The sequence below is a fragment of the Talpa occidentalis genome, unplaced genomic scaffold (genome assembly GCF_014898055.3).
Source record: "Talpa occidentalis isolate TD23 unplaced genomic scaffold, MPIMG_talOcc4v2.1 talOcc4.10, whole genome shotgun sequence".
Taxonomy (NCBI): Eukaryota; Metazoa; Chordata; class Mammalia; order Eulipotyphla; family Talpidae; genus Talpa; species Talpa occidentalis.
The window spans coordinates 103,811,857-103,838,329 of record NW_023600993.1 but is presented as its reverse complement, the minus strand read 5'-3'; the positions used below and the strand labels follow the sequence as shown (position 1 = coordinate 103,838,329).

At 55.9% G+C, this 26,473-nt stretch overlaps 1 protein-coding gene and 1 long non-coding RNA gene across 2 annotated transcripts in view; one reads left to right on the top strand and one right to left on the bottom strand.

The window, feature by feature from the left end:
- Positions 1-12,348, top strand: part of BMP7 (bone morphogenetic protein 7) — a 70,590-nt gene extending 58,242 nt beyond the window's left edge. The window contains exons 5-7 of the mRNA XM_037500752.2: positions 6,262-6,338; positions 7,333-7,443; positions 10,405-12,348. Of these exons, the coding sequence (XP_037356649.1) occupies positions 6,262-6,338; positions 7,333-7,443; positions 10,405-10,554 (338 nt within the window). The 3' untranslated portion in view covers positions 10,555-12,348. The remainder of the gene's footprint in view (positions 1-6,261; positions 6,339-7,332; positions 7,444-10,404) is intronic.
- A 9,649-nt stretch (positions 12,349-21,997) lies between these two features.
- LOC129146382 (uncharacterized) lies at positions 21,998-26,422 on the bottom strand. Its single transcript, XR_008553030.1, has 3 exons — positions 26,403-26,422; positions 23,684-23,871; positions 21,998-22,103 (listed from the first exon to the last, which is right to left on the bottom strand). It is a non-coding gene; the product is annotated as an uncharacterized LOC129146382 (long non-coding RNA).
- Between the last annotated feature and the right edge of the window lie 51 nt (positions 26,423-26,473).

Below are 26,473 nucleotides of genomic sequence, written 5' to 3'. Positions count from 1 at the left end.
ACGTTTCATTATTAAAAGTAAAAGGGAATGAAAAGTAAAAGTTATATTTTCATTAGCAAACAATTCAAAGATTACCACGTACTGCGTCCTCAGAAGGGGACACCAGGGCTCCCCACACTTCAGTCTGCATTACAGGTGCCCGAAGCTTTTACCCCAAGAAGTGACGTGGCTCCTGAGGCTGATGCCCTCCCCTTTTATAGAGGGGGCCAAGCTGGGGCTCAGAGAGGTTAAGTGATTTGCCTAAGGTCACAGAGCAAGCAAGTGGTAACCCTGGGACCCGTACCCTGGGAATTTGGGGAGCAGTCTCTTTCCTCGGGATCTGATTAGAGAGCAGGACCTTGATGGCATCTGGTGGCCTGGGGTGGCTGGATCGGGTTTTGGGGCTGGGCTGGGCCCACACCCCTCAGTCTGGCGCTGCCTTGCACAGGAAGCACTGCCTTTGCTACTGCACAGGCATCTGGAGCCCCCAGGCGGAAAAGAAAACTTCAAATACGTTAACTTCACCAGCGAGCCATTTTTGCAGTGAATATGAGCCCAGCCTGTGACTGCAAGAACTCTTTGGCTCCCTCCCCGCGCCCTCACCTTGACCAGGTGTGCTGCCATCCTCGGGGTTTCCAACCACCTTCGGAGCTGTCCCCAGCGGGTAGAATAACAGCTGTCCCCAGTGGGCAGCCCCCAGAGGCCTGTGTCGTACGTGCTGGAACCGGAGCGTATGTCCTCGTGGGGGCACAGGGGGCTACGTTTGCAGGGGGGATTAAGATTGCTAATCAGCTGAGCTTACAGGGAGGCTGTCCGGCCTTGTCCAGCCAGGGGGAGTGTCTCACCTGGGTGCTGAGAAGGGGACGCTTTCCTCGCCGTGGACAGAGACATGAGGACAGAAGGGAGGGCAGAGATGTGGCTTTGGAAACAGGAGGGGGTGTGTGTGTGAGTGAGTCAAGCAATGGGGTGACCTTTAGAAGCTGGAATAGACCAGGAAACAGCTCCTCCCCCCACCCCAGCGCCTGCCAACACCTTGGCCTGGCCTGGAGAGCCGAGCGGACTCCTGAGCCACAGGGCTGGAAGGCTCGTGTGACAAACTGCAGCGCTTTGCTTTTGATCGCTTGTTAAAGCCGCCCAGGGAATGATGGACGCTGTTTGCAAAGCCGCTCCCCCCCCCACCCCACCCCCCCCCATGCCGGTGAGCAGGGACACGACCAGCCAGCCCAGGGTGGGGGCTCCAGGGGCTCAGCTCCCCTGCCCCCTCGGCCTGTGCCTGTCTCCAGAGGGTCGTGGGTGGCAATGCTGCCCCGGCCCCCCCGAACCTGATGTTGCTGGTTGTCTCTTTCCCCTTGCCACAGCGACTTTGATATCTCTGTTCATTTTCCTTTTCGAGGGAGAAAGAAAATGCAGCTGATTGGGGAAGTGCCAAGAGTAAGGCTTTGGGGGAGGGGGGGGCAGGTGACCCCAGGGGGTGTGGGCGGCCCCAGAGTTTGTGTGCAGGGATTTTGTAGGGACTTTCCTGGCAGGTGGCTCCGTTTATTTTTAGGATTCTTGAAAGGGTCTGTGATCCCTCAAATCAAAAACCAACGGAATGCTTCATTCCTGTCGGGAGCTGCCTCGATGCTGGGCTCCTGGGGGTGGGGGTTCAGTGGCGAGCGCCCCGCCACCGGCGGCCTCGTGGAGCTAAGTCGAGACAGGCAGGAGCTGGCTGTCACCCGCAGCCACACTTGCCTTAAAAGGGAGAGTCGGGGCAGTGACAGGGACTGATGCGCCTGGGGAAGGGCAGAGAAGACACAGCTGAGAGCAGTGGGTCGAGGGCTCTGCCCCGCAGGCTCTGCCCAGGGGACCCCTCATCCAAAGCAAACGTAGACGCTTTGCAGAATTCAAGCTGCGGCGTGGGGTGGGATGACGAGAAGGTCATTCTGGCTGCTCTGAGGGCCGCGGGAGCATAGCCGGTCTCCTGGGGAGGAGGGGGCCTTGGTAGAGGCCTTTCTGTCAAGCAGGTGGAAAATGCTAGCATATTCCATCTGGCAAAGACTCCCGAGCCTCTTGCGTGAGTCTCATGATGAAGGGGAAGGACCAGGTCTTTAAACTCTTAGAATTTGACACCTGATTCCCCCCTCACCTCCTCACCAAAGCCCCACCAAGCCTCCACTTACATAACCCCAAGACTCCTGCCCCTCCTTCCTGGGGAATCCTGGGCAGCGGCCCCTCCTTCCTGGGGAATCCTGCTGTCTGGCCTGGTTTGAAGTTCTAAACTCTGAAGTTTCTTTTAAAAACAATACCCAGGCGCGAGCCCCCTGCAGGTGAGTGGACCAGAATCTGTGTGTATGTGTGTGTGTGCTCACATGTGTGTGCGTGTGCTCACGTGTGGGAGTGTGTGTGTGCTTGTGAGCACGTGGCTGGGCCCTGCCGAGGGCCACACAGGCCGATTCTGCGCGTGGGGGGAGGATGCAAGCCGTGGCCTGCAGCGCTCGCGCCCTCTCCCCCGCAGGCGAAGCCCCGGCCTGCAACTGTTCCTCAGATGCTGTGGTTTGGGGCGGAGAAACTGGGTCCCCCGCCTCCCTTCCACTTCCTCCTCCCACTCACATTTGGGCCCAGCTCCCCGGTAATTAGCCGTGTTCACCGGATGACCCGTGGGGGTGGCCCGCGTGCACCCGCCGCGACTTGTTCGCTGCCGCTGGGGGGTGTGGAGGAGGCCGAGGCCACAGCAGCCTGGCGTCCACGGGCGCTGCTGCCGGGCGGGAGGGGCCGGCCCCGAGGGACGGGAGCCGCGGTTGCTTCCTGGGGGTCCCTCTGTTCTTCCCGTGCCCCCTCTCTGATGAGCAGGGGTGGCGGTGAACCGACGCGTCCCGACCGCTTTCTCTTGGGGCAGCACGAGCCTCGGGGCCGGGAGGGGAGGTGCAGGTGGCTGGGGTCCCCGATGCGGGGCTGGGGTCCCCCATGTGGGCTGGGGCCCAGCACACACCTACACCCACAGCTTCGCTCGCGGGGCTGCCTGCAGCCGTGGCTTGCCGGGGCTCGGGTGGCTTTGCTTTGAGATGGGGCTGGCGTTGCTCGTCCATCGTGACACTTCCCACTGGGCCCCCAGTGCCTCCTTTACCCAGGACCTCGAAAATCAGCACAAAGTGTCGCTGCCTCGCCCCTCACCACACCTCACACATCACTGGGCCGAGCGCCCTGCTCTTCCCTGCTGGCTCAGTCCTCCAGGGCCCACGCCTGCCTTCCCGCCTGGGGAGAGAAGGTTCATGGCTGTCGCTCCTCGTGGCCTCGGCCATTGCCACCAGATGGGCCCGTGGAAGAGCCGGCAGATTTCTCAGGCTCTTCGCCGACGCTTCCCTGAACTTGACCTTCCTGTACTAATGACCACCTGGCCCTGCAGCTGGTTCGCTCACAGCTCAGAGGTGGGGAAGGGGACTCGGAACGCCCCGTTGCTGCTCCATCTTCCTTAACCTCCCCAAGTCCCTCTACGCTGCCCGCCCTGACCCTGGCTCAGGCCTCCTCATTCCTGGAAGGTTCTAGCGCCTGGCTCTCTGTGCCTTTGTTATCAGCCACTCCTGTCCCGGTTTTGTTGACTTCTCGACACGGAGGATCCCTCCCTGCCCTCCTATCTCGCTTACCCCAGAGCACCCCACTCCACGGACATCATTCGTGTTTGTCCATCACGCCCGCTCTGGCCCGGGAATCAGCATGCCCCCCGCCCCCCAGCAGAGCTTTGCTGTGTCCACACCTGCAGCTTCAATCCCTAAAATGTCTGCCACCCAGCAGGCATCTCCCACCATTTGTCCGGATGGATGAATGAGGGGTGCCCTAGCACGGGCCTCGGGGGCCGCGCCATCCATGCGCATGCTCCAGGCACCCCCAGAAGGCTGGCTGTGCTCCGCCCTCCCGAGATGGTCTCTGGCTTCCAGGGTCTCCTGGGTCGCAGCCTCTTTCCTGTAAACACACACGCAGCTCCGTCAGTGTCAAGTAAATGTGATTTCCTCCTTGGTTTGCAAACCTTAAAAATTGCTTTTCTGAAGGAGAGATCTCAAGATACGCATAAGATTGGAAATAGTCAAAAAAGCTGATGAAAGAGAAGGTGCACATGACCAGCCACGCCCAGCCACGAAGGCTTGCCCGTCTTGGACTGACGATTTCCAGGAAGCCCAGGGGCACTGCTTCCTGATCAAGCTTTGCCCCCACCTCTTCCCTCCCATCCCCACCTTCTCTTCTCAGCCTCTCCTTCCCACCCGCGCACCCCTTCTCCTCCACTTCTTTACAGGATTCTCCGGACCATGGGGTAGCTCAGCTGCCTGGAGACCGATTTCCAGGACAGCCCTGGAAATGGGTATGTCCCAGGTTATGTCCCAGGTTTCCTGGCTGTATCACCGCCAGGCTCGTGGCTGTGGAGTCAGCCGCCCACACAACCCCTACTCCACCACTTTACAGATGAGGACATTGAAACCCAGGGAAGGGAATTCAGCCACGTGCTCCTTGGCTTATCATTTCTCACTAATCTAGAAGCCTTGCAGATCGAAGTCTTGTGACTCAGGAGAAAGTAGAAAGTTTCAATTTTGCAAAAACCCTGGTGACGTGTTAATGTGTGTGGAGGAGATGGTCATTAACTCCCAGCAGCTAGAGGATGTGCATGTAAGAAGGCAGCGTGTAGCTTTAGACTTAACAGGTGGGCCGGAAGGATAACAACAAATAGCTGGTTGCTCTGAGCTAAGTGCTGTGCTGAGTGGATTCAAACACTCGAGGTTGCCCTTGGAGGTGTAAGTGTAGACCTCCCCGCTTTTAAACCAGGAGCCCAAGGCCTGAGAGAACCAGGTTTGATTTCAGAGCTAGAGTGGTCCCTCTTACCTCATCCTGACCACAGCATCTACAGCTTCAGCATCTACCCTTCTAGGCTCTATCCCTCCCATTACTGGCTCTGGGTATACAATGGTGACCTCACAAGGCCTTTTTGAAGAGGTGACGTTAGAGCCAAGTCTTGAACATCAAGAAGGAACCAGGGCCTCCCCTGGTGGCGCAGGCGGTCAAGCGCCACGCCGTGAAGCTGCCTGCAGCCTCTGCAGCGCTGGTTTGATCCCAGCTGGCCGGCGAGGGTCCCACATGGCGCGGCAGACCTCTCCTGTCGCACCCGCTGCTCCCCTCAGCAGTGTATTTCATCAGTCTGCCTGTTCTGTTCCCCACTCTGTCTCTGGTGAATCCTCTCATCCTCCTGCACATCTGGCCTGTACTCCAGTTCTCGTATAAATAAATAAATAAATCTTAAAAAAAAAAGGGGGGGGGGAGCCAAACACAGAAAGCTTACAGGAAGGAACATTCCAGGTAGAGCAAACAGCAGGAGCAAAGGCCCTGTAGTAAACACAGGTCTGACAGCATGCTCATGGCACAGGAAAAGGGTTGAGGGGACTGGAACTTGGGGACTGATGGTTCAGGAGTCAGGGTCTTACAGGGCAAGGGCAGGAGAATTGCTCTAAGTAAGATAGAAAGCCCCTGGAAAGTTTTAGGTGGGGGTAAGACAAGTTGTGGCTAAGAAGGAAAATAATCCCTCTACCTACAGGGTGGAGGGAAGAGTGTGCAAAGGCAAGTGTGTGTGTGTGTGTGTGTGTGTGTGTGTGTGTGAGAGAGAGAGAGAGAGAGAGAGAGAGAGAGAGAGAGAAACTTCTACATGTTTATGAGTGCGTATCCTTGACCCAAATGTCTGGTAAACCTTACATACTTCTGGAAAACCCCAGTGCATCACTTGGGCTCCCCACAGGAACCTCAGCGGTGTGTTTTTCTGGAAGGTCAGTGGGATTTGACTTTCTGCCCCCATGTTCAGTGGTGGTGGTGATGGGGGCTTGGTTCCAGGCCCTGTGTGAGCCCCCTCCAGGTCCCTCCAACCCACTGAGCCTTGTGGGGTGGGCTGGTCTGGCCTCCCAGGCAGGCTTGTTGGAAGCACACCCTCCGAGCAGGCCCCTGCAGCTGGCACTGTGGGGTGGAGATGGGGCTTACATCCCATGTGGGATCCAGGCGGATGTCAGCATCCAAACAACACATGTATATAAAAGAAACCACGTCCACAGAAGGATCCGGAAAGTACTGTGAACTGAGAGTACTGAGAGAGGGGTGGGGGTGTTCATGTCTCCCTAATGGGCTGTTTCAAGGCTAGAAATGAGTTTTAAGCTACAGGTTCTCAGATGTCTCTCATGTCAAAGAAGTCACGGCCAGCTGTGTGGACCCCCCACTTACACCAGGACCCCTCACCACCTCTGTTTCCTCCCCTCTCCCCCCACCTCCTCGCCAATGCAGAAAACAGCAGCAGCGATCAGAGACAGGCCTGCAAGAAGCACGAACTGTATGTCAGCTTTCGAGACCTGGGCTGGCAGGTAAGGGGGTGTCTGGGGCCTCTGGGTGGACGCAGGACCGTGTCCCTCACAGGACGGAGTCGTGTCTCGGCTGCCAGGGCTCCGGGTATCACGTGGCCTGGCTAGGCTAGGGAGCTAGGGTTACGGATATGGGGATGTCAGGAAACCCCAGGGCAGACATGTGGTCGAACCAGAACAGGAACCCAAACATGTTGACTCTGAACCCCACTTGCATTCGCAGTCAGCTCTCTGCTTTGATCCCGCCTCTCGGCTGGACTCCAGCTGCCTACAAAGGCGCCCCCTACCTGGCTGCCCCTGATTGGCCCAGCTGGGGTCAGGTGGTACTCCTAGGCCAATCAGCTGTTTCGAGGATGGAGTCACGTGATAGAAACATGGCGGCCCCCTCTGGAACTATTTGCATGGAGCAGGGCGAAGGGCAGGGCCGGAATCCCAGAAAAGGACTGCGGGTTACACGCTAGTGTGATTTATGAGCCTCTCTGACGGCCCAGGCCCGGTGGGGCCCAGAATGCCCGGAGCGGGCGATGGCATGGATCTCCCACACATATGGGGGCACCGAGAGTCTCCCCTCTGGGACCTGTCAGGATAGGCTCTCGGGGCGCCGGTGCCTCGCTGGGAGACTCCGGGGATTTAACAACTTAGTTCTGTGCTTACCCGAGCCTGAGGGGAAGGGGGACGGCCCCGTGCGCCCCTTACTGGGCCATACGTCCGACCAAGCCCTGTGCTGGGCAGCGTCCACTGCCCCCTAATTCTCTCCCGAGCCAAAGCAGGTGAACTGAGGCGTGGAGGCTTCATTTAAGGCACGTGTATCACCACCAGGGAGGGGTACAGTTGATGGCACCCCTAGTCACCCCGCTCTGGGTGTCCTTACATGAATGGCCGCTGCCCATTTCTCCTACCTCTGCAGAGGCTGGGAGCGCCGGCGTGTGACCCCCAGGGGAGGGTTTCAGCACGGCCTGAGCTCACACTTCCCCCGCCCTCGCCTCTCTCCCCGCAGGACTGGATCATCGCCCCCGAAGGCTATGCGGCCTACTACTGCGAGGGGGAGTGCGCCTTCCCTCTGAACTCCTACATGAACGCCACCAACCACGCCATTGTGCAGACGCTGGTGAGTGCCGCCTGCGCACCTCGGGGTGGGGGGCAGCAGGCCAGGGGCCCTGCCTTCTGGGCCTCTGAGTTGGGGCCAAAGTAGCCATCTGCCCAAGGCCACCTCTGAAGCTCCGTGGCCTGCCCCTGCCCCCGCACTTTTGCCTTCATGGGCATCTTCCTCCATAAAAAAAGATTTAAAATTATATTTTATGACTATTGGCAGAGACAGATATAATCTTAGACCCTGAAGTTCATTATTTCTTCTAAGTTTTACAGATATCAGAACAGTTCATGGGTGAAAGATCCTGTGGGCAGTGGTCACTGCCTAACAGAGAGTGGCCTTGCCAGCCTCTGCCTGGGGGACCCTCTGGTTGTCAGCACAGCTTGCTCCACTTCAATAGGCCTCTTCCACCCCACCCCCAATGTCTGGGCTTCAAGGGTCTCCCCCCAGAGCTCATGTCTTCTCTGCCTAAGCCTTGAACTTGGCGCCTTAGTCATTCAAGGGTATGTGTTGTGTTTATTGAGTGTCTACTGTGTATAGACCCTGTGGGGAGTTGGGGACACCGCAGAGAACGGCACAGATGTGGTCTCTGTCCTCAGGGCCTCATTTTTCAGGGAAGGAAACACTCAAGTAAACAAATGAGGAAATGTCAGAGAGATGGGAGTTCTAGGAAGACAGGACCACAGGACAAAGAAATGGCTTGGTGACCATGGGGCGCTTCCAGGCTGACCTCCCACGGGGTCACCGGAGGATTCAGTGTGATCTGAGGTTAGCTTGTGCCCAGCACTGGTGACACTCTGCCACCGCCACCCAGTGATGAGGGTGAGGGACTTTGCTTTTTAGCTTACAACCGGAGGTTTGAGGACCTTAGTTATTTACCTTAGCTACCTGCCACGAACATTATCTGGGCCTTTCTATTAACTGGTCACCCTTCCTGGTGTGAACATATCTAGTGAGTGAGTTCACTACCCAGAATCCTCCTCTGAACCCAAAGTTGTTTGCTGTGAGCTTTACACCCTGGTCGTTTAGCTGTCTCTCCCTCTCCCCTGTCCCTGCTCCGTGTGATGCATCTTGGAGGAAAAGATCAGATTCCTGTTATTGGGACCAGTCTTGACCTTGAAGGCAAGAGCTCTTTATTTAGCATTGCTTTCCCAGGGCCCCGAAAGTAAACCCAAACGCTCTATTTAGGATTAGAAATGGATGGTCCCTCCCTTCCTTGGCCTGGGCCTGGTTCCCTGTGTGCTGGTGTCCCCATAAGAGTCTGCTCTGAGGACCCTGAGCGGTGAAAGTTTGTCTCCCAAGCTGCCTGGGGGCAGGGGAGGGGAGCACGCTACTCTCCTGCGACCCCTGCCTTCATGGCCCGCTCGCCTATTTCAGTGGTGAGCTCCAGACCAGCACTGCCCAGTTATTGTGACATGAGGGTTCTGTGGTCATGGTTGAAAAGCAGGTGCATCTCTGCCCTCTGGGGAGTCCTAGTGAGACACAGATGGAAGAAATGAGAGTCATCCAGGATTTGCTTTAAAGTTCTTCAAGGATAAAGGAGATGAGGGAAGGTTTGGATTTGTAGGACTTGAAATTATCCATGGTAAAAAGTCTAAAACGTGTAGCTAAAACACGTGCAGCCCTCGTCAGAGGTCATAGACTGGAGGCTTGTGAGCGGGGGCTCGTCCTCAGACGACGTTCACTTGGCCCACCTGTGTGGTGTATTGGCGCCTGGAGTCTCTCATAAAGCCAGCACAGAACTAGCTCTCTGGCTGGTCATGAAGCCTCAGCACGGCTGGCTGCTCTGGCCCTGGTTGGCTGTGGTCAGCCGGCAGACTTCTCTCTTTAGTTCGCCCCAGTCCTCACTGTTCCCTGTTGCTTACACCTGAACTACTATGCTCACCAGGGCTTTCATGTCGCCCTTGCAAGCATTTGGGTTTGTTTTTCCTCTGACCACCGCCTCCTCATGCACGTCCAGCCGAGGGTCTCCCTGGTTCCTTTTTCCTCTTGTTTTTATTGCTCAAGAGGCAGGAGAGTCTAACATAGTGTAGACCTGCACTGGCCGATGTGGGAACCATTTTTACACGTGGCTCTTGCACAGATGAAATATGCCCTGCCAGAATCGAGATGTTTTGTAAATTTAAAAATCCACACTGGATTTTTATTAAATGTGTTCATTAATAAAATGATTAGTTATAAATTAATTTTATCTTATTTTATTAATCTTATTAAAGATTTTTTAATGTTAAGTATATATTCAAATGACAGTATTTTTGAAATATTGGTTTAAATACAGTCTTTAAGTGAACATCACCTGTTTCTTTGCTAGCTTTTTAAATGTGGCCCCTACACATGTGACTTGAGTTGTGTTTTTCTTAGGCCAAGTCTAGGCCAGCAGTCAGCAAAAGGACTGGAGAGTAAATATTTTCGACTTTAAGAGTTCTAAGGTCTCTGTTCAAATACTGGACCTGCCACCGCAGCACGAAAGGGGAGGTAGACAGTATGCAAGTGAACGGGCGTGGCTGTGTGCCCAGAAAATTTAATTCCTAAAAACACATGCTTGGTCGGGATTGCCTGCAGACCCGCCCTGGTCTGACCCAGCAGCATCCTTCCAGGCCATCTTTGTCCAGCAAGGACTTTTGGTGCTGTCTGGAGATAGTTCTGGTGTCACTGCGGGGGGCTTGGTGAATTCTGCAAGCTACAGCCCAGGCAAGCCGGTGGACACTCCGCCAGGCTAGGACACCCCAACACAGAGCACCCTCCGGGCCCCAGTATGTGATCTAGCTCCTACCTTAGCAGCTGTGAGTGGTGTGACCCTCTGTACCTGGGGACCCTTGGGTCTGTGAAATGGGGGTGACCCCAGAGCTGCATTAGTTACAGGTATGTAAGGTAGTTGGGTCTGGGGGTGCAGTGTGTGTTCCTCGTAGGGTTCCTCGTAGGAACAGGAGGCCAGAGGGACGTGACTCTCACCCCTGCCAACGTTTGCTGTGTGTCCAGGTTCACTTCATCAACCCGGACACAGTGCCCAAGCCCTGCTGCGCCCCGACGCAGCTCAACGCCATCTCCGTCCTCTACTTCGACGACAGCGCCAACGTCATCCTGAAGAAGTACAGGAACATGGTCGTGCGGGCCTGCGGCTGCCACTAGCCTCCTGGAAGCCGCACCCTTGGGGCCATGTTTTTCTGGATCCTTTGCCTCCCACCACCCTGCCTTTAAGGAGCCAGCAAACCCACCTCCTCTTGTGAGACTGTCCCTGTCCCCTCCCCGCCTGGAACGGTGTAGGAACATGAAGGAATTCGAGAGGCAATGCTTTGATCAGTTTCTCTCCGGCATCCTACGGACAAGATCCTACAAGCTGCAGCCAGCACAACCTAGCAGAACACATCGAGAGAAAACCGGCCCGGCCACGTCCTGGCCTGGATGTCTCAGCCCTGCGCAGACGCGTCCCTGGGTGGTGTTGAGCACCCCGAAGCCTGGCGCGCAGCTGGAGGCCGCGACGCAGAGGGGTGGGTGCGTCTGAGTCTGCACTCAAGGAAAGCTGACATGGAAGTTCCTGTACTAAATGTCACAATAAAACGAATGAATGAAAATGGTTAGGATGTGACAGATATATTTTCCTAAACAGTTTATCCCCATCTCTCGGTTCACTCTGATTTCATAAACAGAATCTGTGGCCGACGGAGGGGGTGGGTGCCCCCGCTCCATTCCATTCTGTTTTCCTTCTGAGGCTTGCACAGGCCTCGTGTTTATGGGCCACATCCGAGCTTCGGTCGGGAGGGGAGTGGGCACATTTCCGCTGGGCGGAGAGGATACGTTGTCCTCGATGGAAACACACCCACTGCCCAGCTGGCTGTGTGGGGCAGCGTTCAGAGTCACGTAGGCCCACGGGGCACATTTGCAGCTGGTTTTCCGCTCCCCTGTGGTAGGGTCAGTGGCCGTGGAGGAGGAAAGCATTGTGGACAGCACTGGCCGCTTGACCCTGGACTCTGACCCACGTGGCCCTATTTAAGGCGGCAAGGGCACCTAACTCCCAGTGGGGGGGGGTGCTGCCCTTCCTCTGAGTGCACCTCTCCTTTGTTCTTTGATACTAACCTTCTGAAGTCAGGGTTCTGACCCTCTGTGGCCACCTCTTTGTCTGCAGACCTCCCTGAGGACTCTGCAAATAGAACTGGCTCCTCAAAAGAAGGGAAAGTGGCCTGGGGGTGATCTGCTGGGTGCCTGGTGTGCTGGACATGAATATCAAATGGAAGTATCTAGAAGTCATTTCAAGAGTGACCTCCTCATCAAGTATCCTGGCCCATACACAGGTAGCATTTCTGACACGGCTGTCCTGTGAGCCTCCCTTGCCTCGGCCAGTGGGTCCCCTAAATGGCGCGCACCCATCTCCAGCTGTGACACAGACCTTGGGAAGGATGGGGCTGTCCAGAACAAAGAGGGGGTTTGGCAGGTGAGGCGCACACCCCTGGAATCCCATCTAGTGGGGAACTGTGTCTCCACCTTGATGTAGAGGCTTCCTGGAAACGTTTGCGCTTTTCTTTTTTCCTCTTCAGTAGCTTGGGCTGCAGCCTTCACTGACGAGACGCTGGGGAGAGTCCCCACTTCACATTTTGTTTTGTCTGTTGGCAGGTCTGGGGCTTTTGTGTGATTCTCTCTTGATGTGAGTTTTCTCACCACCAGTGCCCCAGCCCCTGGCCTCTGATCAGCGCCACTTGTAGATGGAACCATGTAAAGAAATGATTTATGTCCCTCTGAAGCTCTCTTTAGGCCCCTCAACCCCTTCCTCGGTCAAGACGAGCTCGCTTCCCTTCAACCTGTTTGTTTTCCTATTTAAGACTATTTATTAACGGTTGGACCCATGTACTTTCAGCTGTTGCATAGAGTAGCCCTCAGCGAAAAGTCTGTATAAATAGCCAAAATAAAAAGGGTTTTGACTTTGCAATAAAAGGAGACTTTGGCTCTTGTTCTTGGGCCTGTGTGCGTCTGGTGAGTGTGTGCAGCTCCCAGCTCCTCCACGTGGCAGTTCTGGGGGTCGGCTGAGAACTCCGTGCCTTGACCTCCGCCATTAGCATGCCCTTTATCATCCAGGCCCAGGGGAGACGGGGACGCTCGCTCGTCAGTTTTGGGTGCAGCTGTGTGGGGCCCCGGACAGGAGAGCTGGAACCGGACAGCAAATGTGAATTTGGTAGGCTTGACTACAAAGACCCTTGATTGAATTACAGTGCAGCTGTCAGCAGCTGTTTCAAAGAGGCAGGGGGTAAATTAGCTGTGTTTACTGCTAACATAGTTGAAAGATTTAGTCATCCCAATAAAATAGAGGCCTAAGAAAGAAAAAAAATGGCTGGGGGGGGGTACACCCTAAACTTTAAAGCCGCGCAGGCCCCAAAGCCGACATTGTCCAGTGCAAATTACTTCAGTGGTGGGGATGGGGCGGGGGTAGGGGGGTGTTGCTGCTGGCTCCCAGCTCCAGCCCTGGATGGCCACAGCAGACCTGGGGCAGGCAAACGGGGTCCTCTGCCTAACTGTACCCAAAACCTGGGGCAGCAATGGGGGTTTCTTTTGCTTTGAAGTGCACACCCAGGTCGCCAGAGAGAAGTTGCCCTCTGTGCCCATTCCTGCCAGGTCGCTCACTCCTCCCCTGCTGCCTCCAACGAAGCAGCCGCTCCTAACAAGTTCCAGCCTCTGTGATTTCCAAACCCTTCTGTCATTGTCCTGATGGGCCATTTAGCTTTTGTTCTATTTTCCAGGCCAAAGACCAGAGCAGCAAACCGGAGGGCCAGATGTGGCCTGCAGATGTATCCTATTCCCTCCGCATGATGTTTATAAAGTGAATTTATTGCCAACGTGTTTTTGAAAAATCAGAGAATTGGGGTGAAAAAAAATCTCCAAATCTGGATTCTCTTTGAGAAATAAGCAGATCTGACCCCTCTGGGCCCCATTACTGTATAGAAGCTCTTGGCTCCAACCAAAGAGCTGTTGTTGTCACAGTCTCCACTGCTCCCTATTGCCTCTCACATAGGTGCTGTTTTTGATACTGTAGATGGTTCCTTACTGGTACCATGTCTATTAAGAGCAGAGCAGTAAGACCTGGGCTGAAAGGGCCATGTGCTTCAAGAAGGAAACGCAAGAATAGGCTTTCTTTAGTTTGTCCCTGGCCCACTTCCCTGTCCGGATCCTGGTTGGGCCCCAGTAGCAAGGGTGTTTGTGGGTTCATCTTGGCCATCTTGGAGCACATTTTCACTGCCTCTTCTCCTGATGTGTTTACCTTTTTGCCTGACCTCAATGCTGGCCAAGCTGAGTGTGCTGAGAGAAGAAATTTACTCAAAAGTCCCTGGCTATTAATTGTTGGAATTGAAATTTGAACCCCAAAACTTGGGCTCCATGCCAGGCTCACCAGAATCAGAAACTCCTGGGGCTGCTCATGAAATGCAAGGATCCCGGGTCCCCCTTGGAAGCCCTCTGTCTTTCCCCAGGGCCAAATGTCAGTTCCTGAATTCTGCTCAATCTCTGGGCTAAGCTCAGCCCTATGGGCTGCCTCCTGTTTCTGAGCTGTTTGAAGGCCTGCACTGGTGACTGTGGCGCTGGGTTCTTAGCTGCCCCGGGGCTGGGTAATGGCTCCCCTCGGCCTCCAGGAGAGCTTGGGTGACCTACTGGTTCACCTCTTCAGGCTTCCTTCCGAGCAGAGGCCGGCCTGCTGGTCCACGTCTCATTCTTCAGGCCAGCTGGTCAACAAACTTGGCCTCTGGGCCCAGCAGGGGCACACCTGCTATCGACCTCCCCTCCTCCAGGCTGTGCTGGGACAGGTTTGCTGGTCGACCCCCAGACTCAAACTTGAGCCAGGATCAGCATACTGGTCAACCTACCTGGGCTCCAGGATGAGCCAAGGGAATCTACTGGTTGACCTCCCTGGCCTCCAGGCTGAGCCCCAGACTCCAGGCGGAGCTGGGATCAGGAAGCTGGTCAGCCTACACAGGCTCCAGGATGAGCCTGGGAAAGCTACTGGTCGACCTCTCTGGCCTCCAGACTGAGCCAGGGCCGGCCTGCTGGTCGACCCCCAGACTCCAGGCCAAGCTGGGATCAGCCTGCTAGTTGACCACCCTGGGCTCCAGGATGAGCCGAGGAAGACTCCTAGTTGACCTCCCCAGCTTCCAGGCTGAGACGGGGCCGCCTGCTTGTCCACCTCCCTGGTCTCTAGGCTGAGCCAGGGCCGGCCTGCTGGTAGACCTCCCAGCCTCCAGACCAAGCCAGGGCTGTACTGCTGATGGACCTCCATAGCTACCAGGTTGACTTGGAGCCGGCCTGCTGGTCGACCTCCCCATCCTCCAGGCTGAGCTGGGGCTGGCTTGGTGGTCAACCTTCCAGCCACCAGACTGAGCCTTGCCGGCCTATAGGTCCACCCCCTCAGTTTCCAGGTCAAACTGTGGCAGGCCTGCTGCTCAACATCCCCGGCTTCCTGGCTGAGCCGAGACATGCCTCCTGCTGGACCTACCTGGCCTCCAATCCGAGCTGGGCCCAGACTGCTGGTCGACCTTCCCAGCCACTAGGCTCATCCAGTGCTGGCATACATGTTGACCCTCTCAGTTTCCAGGCAGAGCTAGGGCCAGCCTGCTGGTCAACTTCCCAGCCTTCTGGCTGAGCTGGGGTAGGCCTGCTGGTCGACCCCCTCAGCCTCCAGGAGAGTTTTGGTGGCTGCCTTAAGGTTCACCTCCTGAGGCTTCATTCCAAGTTGGGGCCTACCTGCTGGTCAACCCTCTCCGCCCCCAGGCTGTGCTAGGGCCACCCTGCTCTTTGACCCCCTTAACCCCCCAGGCTGAGCTATGGCCAGCCTGCTGGTCAACTACCTCAGTTGTCAAGCATGGGTCACTCTCAGCCCCTATAAGCCATTTTCAGGTCCTTTCCACTCAGTCCTCTCCAACATAGCAATATAATCCTAACCCTTCAAAGCCAGGGGGAGATTCTCTGGCTAATGTTAAGGATTTACTTGATTAGGTAAGGCCACCCAGAATGATCTCCTTTTGATTAACTCAACATCAATTGATTAGGGGCCTTAATTACATCAGCAAAATACCTTCATCTTTGGGGGTGATGATCAAATATTGGGCAGAAATCTTGGAAACCATCTCGTCATTCTGCTGTAACACACACCTTGGGTCATAGAAAGTACTGGAGATACATGAAAGCACCTAGCATAGAGTAGACGCACAGAGTACCGCAGAACACAGGGGCGCCCCCACCAGAATCCCTCCGCCTCACCAAAAGTTTTGAACAATTGAGTTGTGGCCCTCATGTGCCTGCAATCACAAAGCCCAGAGACTTTGTGAAATCATTCACCCACCCAGCTCTCATGCAACCTGGGAATGACAACAGAAGGGCCCTTCTGGAACTTTGCAAACACCAGTACCAGCACCTCGTTCTTCCTCTGGGCGGGACCCTCTCAGAGGCAGGAAAGTGCTTTTACATTTGACCTCACTGCATCTTAGGATGAGCCCAAGCTGCATACTCCAACTGCCTTCCCTCTTTAAGGCACATGGGGATGAAAAAGCACATTAGAGCTCCCTGCGTGTTAGCACGCTGCACCCTGCACAACTCCAGGGAGTGCTGTTCACCTAAGTGTCAATGACTATGGCACTTTCTGCGGGTGGAGGGAGCAATGGAAGACAGTCCTGCCCCCGCCCTAGGGCAGGGATATCTGCTTGTAGGACAGTCCTCTCTCACGGGACCCAGCCCCCCACCCAGGTTCTGGAGGCGCTGGGCCCTGCCAAGGACACGTCCAAGAACTTCTTGCAAACATTTTTCCCCTTCGCTTGTGGATCAATTCCTCCTGGCTCAGACCCTTTAGGACTCTGGCACCAGCCTCTTTTGGTCTTAGATTTGAGGAATTAAAAATAGAAGAGGAAAAACACAGAACTCTCCAAAGCCTTTGGAGTTGCGACAGCTGTTTGGACTGAGGCGCAGTGCACCTGGGCCTGGAGAGCTAGGGCTCCTCCACCAGCCTTCCACCCCCTTCCCGAGGTTTCTAGGGGCTGAGAGGGGCCATGGGGGCCAGGGTCTCAAGCCTCCTTCCACAGGACACCAGGGACAGAGCGGGCCCTTCTTTAAGTGCTTGGGTGCATGAACACAAATGTGGCTGTGGGAGCTGTGTTCCCAAATCAGCACCAGGACCAGGGCTCGAGGCAGGAGGCACTGTGGCTGGGCCAGGCCGGCTCTGCAGGTGTGTGGCCTGGGCAGCTGCCCGGGCTCCGTGCTCAGAATGACCCCGAGTTGAGTTGAATGTGCTCTGTTGACGTCTTGAAATCCTTAATGCCTTTGGAACAAGTTCTCATTTTGCACTGGGCCCCGCAGATGCTGTAGCAGGTCCTGTGCCAAGAGGACAGAATGAGGATTTTGGCACCAGACCCAGGGTGCAGCTCAGACCACCACCTTTGTGCATCAGCAAACGTGTTGTGGGCACCTCCGTGCATGGACAGTGCTCTGGGCTCCAGGGTGCCCTGTGCACAAAGGGGAGGGGACCCCTCTCTGGACAGCCCACCCAGGGCAGAGCAAGCAGGCGAGCCAAGAACAGTCAGGGAAAGGGGCCGGCCACGTGCTGTGTCTGGTGCAGGGTGAGAGCTGGCACAGGCCACAGAAGCACCCAAATCAGTGGAGGAGTTTGAAGGAAGCAACGTGACAATGGTGTGCAAGGCAGGAGCCCCGCGTGACGCCCCAGCTCATTAAAGCAGCCCGCGCGGATCCTCTGTGGCTCCAGGGGTCTCAGTTTGGCTGCTTCCGCAGGCTCATGGGAGCAGGGCCCACCTCGCCCCGAACTCAGCCGTGGCCTCCTCACTGTCTTTAAGAGCAACAGCGGCTTCCTCAACGCCCTCCCATGTCGCGACCCTCCTGCGTGCCCCTTGCAGGGATCCGTGTGAGGACGCTGGGCTCGCCCACGCCCAGGCTGCTCTCCCTTCGCCACGTCCTTCACCACAGGCGCAGAGTTATCTTGGCAGGTGGGTTACAATCAAAGAGGAGTATTTGGTCTCTGTTCCCGTTCCTGGCATGGAAACTCTAAGCCCTTCGGAGGTTGCTGAGTGACGGGAAGGAGCTTCAGGGGAGCCTTTCATAACTAGCTCCTGTCGGATGCTGGGCTGGAGGGTCGGAACGTTCATCCCAAACCCTGCAGCTGTTTTCTCCGCCTTTCCTAGGAAAAGGACGTGGATGGGGACAGTTAGGGAGGATGCCTCGAACCTTTGATGGTTTTGTCCCAAACGCACATCATTCCTTAAAGCCGTAAGCAAGCGGCCAAGTAACACTAAATAAGAAAAGTGTGTGTGAGCTCTGGAGCAGGGGTGGGGGGTGGGAGGGCCAGTGGGGTGAAGGTTCTAGCCCCCCCTTGGCCTTGACCCTCGATGGTGCGTATCCAATGTAAGTTACAGAAATGCAAAATAAAGCAGTCCCAACGGCTACAGCCAGCAGGCCGCCCTCCGTGACGGAATCCAGGCTGGGCCTCTGTCTCGGGAGGTTCCAGCAGCACATACGTTCCATCGGCCGGGAGAGCGAGCACCCCGACCCCACCTTGGCTGGCGGGTGGGCAGCCCAGAGGTGCGGAAGGGCATGGAAATCGATGCTCTGAGAAACGTCCTCCTTTCCCAGCAGCCTTGGGGAGGGGAATTTTCCAGCTCAGTGGGCTCTCCCGCCCCCAAACACGCACTGGTCTCTGTTCGACCCCGGCCGAGTGTGTCATTGAGGGAAGGGATGACAGATGACCTGGGCGCCGCCCGTCCTGTCCTGAGTGGTCCCTAAAATAATACCATTAGCGGGGCTGAGCGGAGGCTCCTTATCTTTGGAGGGTCTGCAGATAACGCCGCGCGGGTCCCGGGGAAACCCTGGGCCAAGCGCCGGCGGTGGCCGCAGCTCCGTGCATCGGTGACGACAAGGCTCTCCGCTTCCCGGCCGGCCTGCTGACACTCCAAGGGGCATAAACAGACGCAGGGTCACTGCCGGACCTTGCAGGGGTGACGGGGGCGGCAGCAGTGGAGCTGGCACGCCTGGTCCACGATGCCCACGGAGAGCCCCGTGTGTGTCGAGAACTGCCCCGGCTTCTGCCCAGGTGTCCCCGGCCAGAGTGGGCCACCGAGCGGACTCACCCTGAGCAGCTTTCCTCCCAGGCTGGCCCGGCTGTGACCCCCGTCCCAGCCGTTGGTTATGGGGTGCTCTCCTTTGTCAAGGTGATTAGGTGTTGCCGTCGGACACGCCTTTGGTTAACTTGATCATGTCTGAGTCTGGATTTGGAAACGAAGAACAGCACACAGGCACACAGCTGCCTTCTCCTGGGTGTAAAGCTCCATGGAGATGTGTTGTACTTAGCGTCTGGGTATTTTCCCCCTGCCAGACAGAAATCCTGTCCGAGGCTCACAGACCCCTTCCAGTCCCGCCTTATCATCTGCGTGCACCTTGACCTGGGCTCACACCCGGCTCCATCCCTTGCCAGCTGTGTGGCCTGGGGCCAGTGACTCCACCTCTCTGTGTCCTGGTTCTCTCCTCTGGAAAATGGGATTTATAATAGGAGTGTTGTGAGGATTAACACAGTGAAGAGCTTGACTCAATGGAAGGGTGGTTCAAGTAAACACAATCAAGAATCATCATAATCACCATCACCACCAATGTCATCACCGTTGCTATCAACCATCACTGTCACCACCACCACCACCACCACCGTCATCCCCAATACCGTGAACCTCCAGCACCAGCACCTCCACTTCCACCAGCACCAGCACCTCCACGATCATCACTGTCGTCTTCCCTCTGCCTGTTTTTCTCATACACGTCAAGCTGTCAAGCGGCTTTTGGGCAGGGAGGTGGGAGGATGTTGGGTAGAAGCAAAGGGCCACATTGGAGAACATAGTCTATGGGGTCAATTTGAGGGGTGGTGACCTCACCACAGCCCACAGAGACCCCTTGCTGCTGGGCAGAGACCTAGAAACTTCCCGTCTCTTTCTTTGAAAGTGTGCAGGATCCTCTTTACCTCTGGTCTTCTGAGAATGCTTAATGCTATGATAATCTCCCCTCCGGCCTACCTATTCTATCTCGCTGAAACTCCTACTTGTTGGAAGTGGAGTTCCAAGATGGAACCCCTAACTTCCTTATCTCTTACTTCTAGTTTTCCATGTCCGGGTTTTTATGCCAAGTTTGGGGATATTTCTGCACTTTTATCTCTGTTATTCTGTTGACTCTCATTATAGCTTAAAAAACTCGCTTCTCTGAAGGTTCTTTTTATAAAAATAGCGTTTTCCTCTTGTCTCACGAATTCCGTGTTTTATCTCTGGGAGAACATTAATCGTGGTTTTCGTTTCTTAGTCGTGGGTCTCTCTGCGTTGCCTGTTTCCTGCGTCCCGTGAATTTCTGCCTGTGTGTTCTGGTTTTGATGCGGAGCCTTTCCTTGTATGGCAGAAGGGCAAGGCCCACCGTTTCTGCAAGGACTTGCACTTGAGGGTCGTTTTCACAGTAGAGCCGCCCCGCCCTTCTCTGCATGGTGCTTTGGAGTGTCTGGGGTGTAACCTCTATGCAAAGTAGACGCCCCCCCACCCCAGGGCAGGGAGAGAATCGGGACTGGAGCTTTCTGGGCCTCCTGTCATCGCCCCTGAGAGGTCAGCTTTCTGTGGGGTTACGTGGGTTGTCCTCCTGGCTTGCTCTGCACCTGCTGAAATTTTGTGGGTGTTCTTCATCTGCTCTTGTTCCCTCTTTTCTTGTTATTCTTTATGCTTACACCTATATTTTAAAAATCTTTTTAGACAGGTCTAAAGAGCAAAGAAAAGCTTCCATGTCCAATCCCCTAGTTCACCAGGAACGGCGGGCTGATCCTCCTGCTTTGCCTAAGACTTTCTTGGTTTTAGAAGTGAATTTCCTATGTCCCAGGAAACCCCGGGGTCTGGGGAGAGCTACCCCGCTTGCTCCTGAGGCTTGTCGCCCTGTCAGCTGTCTAAACCCACGAGTTCCTGTGCCCTGGACGGAGGCCCAGCTCCTCCGGGGAGCAAGTGCTCAGAGCCTCAGAGAATGACGGGACCCGACCACTCAGATCACAGACACTCACGGGTGTCTGGAAAAGTCCCTGTATTTCTGGAAACCCCAAAGATAAACGCCTGCATGACTATCATTACTGAAATTGCTGGCTGCGGCACAGACGTGCAAGCCCAATGGCCTCCTGGCGGCACAGTCCCCGCCCGCACAACCTCTGTAATTATAAGAAAGCATTTCAAATTGTTCCAGTCCAAACAAGACCTGGAAGCTCAGAGCAGGCTGGTCATTAGGGCTGGAGATTAACGGCTGCCATGGAAGCGCCTGGAAGGACCTACTCCGGGCCAAGGGCGGCCTGGGGTGGGGGACGTTCTCACTGGCTCTGCTGCAGCAGCATTTGTAGCGGGGGGGTGGTGTTAGCAGGACTCCTGTGACGCCCCTCGTCTGGCCGAGGCTGTGGGCTCACAGGAGGCGCCTTTCAGTTGGTTGATGCTTCTCCCCTCGACCCGCTCCGTCTGCACGTGGACGAACTGCCACTTCAAATCAATGCTGCTGAGTTGGGCTGAGCAGTCACTCGCACATCAGGATAATTGAATTTACACAGAGAGGGAGGCGGCCGGAGGAACAGAGTCGCTGGGCGGCAGGTGGGAGCCTGGAACCCTCTGTTCACACCCTGATGGCGGAACCCCTTGAGCTAAGTCCCAAGGTGTGTTATTTGGCCTCCCTGAGCCTCAGTTTCCTTATCTGCGAGGCGACTATAATTATCACCCTGCCTCACGGAGCTGTTGTGATGACAAGAGAAGCAAACATCACACGCCAGCATGGGGCGGTGATGCGTGTAGCAGGTGGGGTCACTGTTGTCCTTGCTGTGACTATCATCACCAGCCTTGTTTGCCATTCTTTGGGGACCCACCTGACTCCGCCGGCAGAAATCACCCCCTCGCCCACCATGGAAGACACAGGAACAGCAGACCTTCAGCCACCCCTCAGCTAAGTGAAGCCCTCAGCTAAGTGAGGCCACAGTCCTGCTTCCCCCATAACCCCGCTCCACCCCCCAGAGAGCAAGCAAGTGGACATGGCCAGCCAAGCTCCCAGAGCACCCACACTGCCTCCGTCGCTTGGGAAGTGCTCCCAGCTGACGGGGGCCAGTCCTGCTTTGTGGGGCTTGACCTCGGAGGAGAGCTGGGCCAGCCATTACAGCAGGAGTCCAGCATCCTGGGTCAGGGACCAAGCAGGCCAGCGATGCGGGTGTGATGCCTGGAGGTGCGGCCACCATATTGCAAGCGTGAGGTGATAAACATGCTGGTTAGGGGAGCGGTAGGGAGGCAGAGGGTCAGAGACAAACACAGTAACATGGGGAGGGGGAGAGGAAGGGAGCAGGGAGGAGTGGAGCTGACCCTACAGGAGCCACTACAACTTTCTCTGAAGGCTGGCCGCCCTGGGAGGCCCCCGGCCATCTGGGTACCATGGAGTCCTCTGTCATCTGCAGCCAGAATCAAGGTCGGAAGCCTCTTCACCCTCCTGCCAGGCTGGAAAGCTGTCCCTGCTCCAGGGTGGCCTGGAGGGTCCACACCAGTCTCCCCCCAGGGCGCTCCCTGATCTGTTTCTGCTTTGGGAGCAGGATGAGGGAGCAGCAGGAAGGGGGATTCCTCCCGGTGGGCGTGTTTATTCGGGGCCTCTCCCTGGAGGATTTGGCATCAGATGTGTTTTTCCTAAAGAGGAAGAATAAACAGAATCAGCCCTGCAGGAAGTGGTGTGGGTCTGGCACACAGGCAGCCGGGGCTGGCGTGTGTGAGTGCACGTGTGTGCTTGTGCACATTGTGTGGGTGTGAATGTGGGCACACGTGCATGGGCAGGGGCTCTGAGCTGAGGTGGTCATCACAGGCATCCCCAAGCATGCGGGGATTCACAGAAAATCGAGGCCGACCTGCCCCACGAACCGCCCCCACACAGGGCACGACTGGACGTTTCATCCAGGGCAGACTTGTGCAACCCTCACCCCGATCACTTCTAGAACATTCCCACCACTCCAGAAAGAAGCCTCCTACTTATTGGCAGTCACTCCCCATTCCCACCCACCCCACACCCAGACCTTAAAAGCACTCATCTGCTTTCTGGCCTTTGGGTTTCTCGATTTAGACTTTTTCTGGAAGCAGATGCGGCCTGACTGGGCATCAGCAAGTGTCAGAACAGGGTCTGAACTGAAGTCTGACCTGCAGCCGGAAGAGCCGGTGCCTTGGCCGCAGCCCACGTCACTGCTGTCTCCTCCTGAGGTGACCCTGAGACTTACAGTGCGTCCGAGGGCAGGGTGTGGGCCCTCGGGGTCAGCAAGGTGTTCAGAGCGGTGACCACAAGTGGCTGTGGCAGCCCCGGGTTGCTCCTTGGGGTGCTTCATCCTAGAGCCCCCAAACAGCTTGCTGTTGTGCTACACACATTGGACCCCCCCACCCCAGCAAGGTAGGTGCTGCCATTCCCATTTTATAGATGGAGAAAACAAGGTCCAGAGAGGCTAATAACTAATGTAAGGCTTAATCCTATTGATTGACTAACTGGGATTTGAATCCGGGTCCTCTGAATCCAGGCTGCTGCTGGCAATGGGGGTGCTGCGATCCTGCCGGGCCTCGCTGACCAGCCAGCCGGGGTTCTCAGCACCATCCCGAAGCAGGGGCTGCTCGTCCCAGCTGCCCGCCTCGCCAGCCCGGGCTCTATGCCCATTCAGGGTGGTGGCTCTGTGGGGCTTGGGTTTTTATCATGTGCTGTACACTTCTGGGGTCCCCTCCTGCTGCAGCCTGGGCTCCTGACACTTTGAGGTGCTTTCCTGCTTCCCGTCTTGTATCTGCACACGGCGGGGTGGGCATCTGAGCCTGTCCCCCCCCGGGTCCCTCGGCAGCTTCTCCGCAGCTGCTCAGGAGCCGGACACCTTCCAGAGTCTACCTCCCTGCTTGGGTCGCTGCACTGGGAGGGAGTCAGGGCCCCGACGTGGCTCCCAGGAGACATGGGAAGGCCAGCTCTCCACGCACACTATGAAAGAAGCTGAAAACTTCAGCTTGGCAAAGAGTGATGCTTTGAGGCCCGGAGTGGCCCTGCCTTGCCCCAGGACCGCCCCGGCAGCCCCCAGTCCAGCATCTAAGGGGCGGCCTCGCACAGCAGCCCGTCAGCACCTGCTCCAACTGCTTTGAAAACACCTTGCAAAAAGTGGTGCCCAGAGCTGGGATTTGAAATCTAGGCCTATGCATGTGAGACTGAAGCCCGTCACCCAGCTAATCGGGGTGAAAGTCCAGAAGCTACTCACACGGGAATGGAGAGCCAGGGAGAAGCGTGTCCCCGGCCCCTGCGCTGCCAGAGATGCGATCACAGGTGTTGGGGGGCTGAAGTCCATAGTCAAGAGCCTCCCTGGCCAGGCAGTGGATTGGGGCCACACCAGCCACTTCCCTGCTGTCCAGCAAGTCAGCTCACAGAGCTGAGCCTCAGTTTCCTCATCTACAAAATGGGAGGGGGAAACAGCGGTTTTCCTGAGACTCAGATGAAGGGGAGCGGCTGCTGCGGCTCTGGGTAGCCGTCCCTGCTGGCCAGGACTCAGCGCCGCAGGGTCACAGCAGCTTCCTGGATACTCAGCTCGGCCGGCCTCACAGTCCGCAGCCCCTGGCCACTGAGGGACAGTCCTGGCGCCCAGGAGTAGCGCGGTGAAACCCCGCTCGCTCGGCCCGCATGCTGGGTCACCGACGCCTTCACAGACGGTAAACCCGCCAAAGTCAGAGCCACTTAACGCAGGGGCCACAAATTGTGTTTTTTTATATCCTTGATTTTAAAGGATATAAATCAGCTTTGTGCTACAATGAACACGTTTCCTTTATGATAAACAAGAGTGAAACCAAGACCAGATAAAGGTTAAGATAAGTAAAAACGGGCTGGGGGTCACAGGGCGCAGCTGCAGTTTCTCTAGGGCCTGTTCTCACAGCTCTGGTTTTGAGGCCCAGATTTATACCCCAGATACACATCAAAACCTAACTATCTACCCAAGGAGTTAGGCCTGAGCCAAAGCAATGCCTGGGGTGCGTGACACATGCCTGGCATCTTCCAATTCCTGAAAGGAAGGAAGGGGGAGGCCCCGCACAGTTCTAGAACCTTCCCACTCACACCATCAAGCTGACAATCCCACATTTCCCAGGGCCCTCCTGAGTGGTCACCCGACCCCTGGAGACCAGAGCCACATCAGATGGAACCTCCCAAAGTAATGACCACCAAGTGACTAGGTTTTCCCAAACTCCAGTCATCCACCTTCATGGTTTCAGTTGTGTCCATGAAATAAGCACATCACTGCTCAATGGTTTAAATAAAACAACTTCACTACCTTCTCTTTGCTCCTCACTACAGTACCCTTGTAGGTGCGACTTAGCCAACTGCCCCTAAATTGTGTTTGACGTGCTCGTTATATTTTTTCCAGTATGGTGACAAGCTGATACAGACAGAAAGCTGCCTGTGTCCTGCCTAGAGCCACGCCGCATGCCACCAGGGGTGTCCAGAAAAGCACCTGAGGAACATCAAAAAGGGAAAACTCACGGGTGAAAATCCTCTGCAGTGCAAAACAAAATAATACAAACATAAGATATGACTTTGATGAATCTGAACCAATACTAGACCATAGAGCTGTAACAGGGTGGTCCCCAGGAAAGGGGGAGGTTCCAGGTTCCCTGCCCCACCCAAGGGAGGGTGGAGCTGAGCAGGGAGAGGAGAAGAGGCAGAAGAGACTGAGGAAGGAGGAAGCAGGATGGAGCCAGGAGCCCTGGAGGAGGCGCATGGAGCCTAGAGACACGTGAAGAAACTGCGCTTGTCTTTTGGTCGTGGACTGGGTGACACAGATGTGGGTGAGACCCGTGGGGAGGTGACAATGGCAGCTTTTATCTTGATGTTGATTTTGCTCTTTTCCTTCCGGGCTTGTCCGGTTGTTTCTGACCCTTTGCTGTGGGTCCCCACTGGAAGGTGCTTTAGACTTGGGGCAGGCTTTGGGGCCTTGCTCTGGGCCGATCCAGTATGACTGGAGTTTCACCCACGAGGGCACGGGTCCCTTTGGGTGCTCGATTTAGAAACTAGATTCTTTGCCTTTCCTGTCTTGTTTCCTAACTGTATTAAAGTTCCTTCCCAGGGCCTCCCTGGTGGCGCAGGGGTTAAGGCAAAACCTACGAAGAAATCCGCAGCCACTGCAGCACAAGTTCGATTCCCAGCCGGCCAGGGAGAAACCCACATGGTGGGACAGATCTCTCCTGTCTCGCCCGCTGCTCCCCTTATTATAGGACAGGGAGAGGGGCAGCCCAAACCTGGGGACCACCCTGTTACACCCTCAGCAGTGTACTTTGGTCCGTCTGCCTGTTCTATTCCCCACTCTGTCTCTGGTGAATCCTCTCACCCCCCTGTGCATCTCTGGCCTGTACCCCAATTCTTGTATAAAAATAAATGTTAAAAAAAATAAAAAAATAAAGTTCCTTCCCATTAAAGTCTCATGTTTTGTGTTGCTGCGGCGGATGGCAGAACCCATTTAGAATAGGCAGGTTTGCGGGGTTTGGGCTGCCCCTCTCCCTGCCCTGTAACAGATTGGACAGAAAGCGCCACTTCTGAAATGCAACGTGTTGCCTCCTGGCCCGCACTAAGGTCCCATGGGGGCCCCTCCTCCTGCCTCTGGGACCCCCACGTAGGGGGTCCTCTCTAGTGCTTCCCGACTCCTGCAGAAAGCCCCTCATGTTCTGGGCGGGCACAACACACATGATGAATTGGAGAAACAAAAGGGCGCTCCAAGAAGCCCTCAGGTCAGAGCGGGAAGGAGGCGTGACAGGCGAGGGTGCTTGTGGAAGAGGCAGGGCCCTCTGGGGGTGCGCTCAGGGCTTCTTCATCTTCCCCTTCTGCCCCTCAGACATAGCTTTTTCTAAACTTCCCCAGTCTTGCTAAAATTCTAACCACCAGCTCTGAGAAGCAGGGAATACTGTTGTAAAAACATACAACATTTAGAGCGCACCCACCTCTCCGTGGTGGCCTTGGCAGCCATGTTTGCACTGCGAGCCTCCCTGGATCGCCACAGGCGATTGGCTCC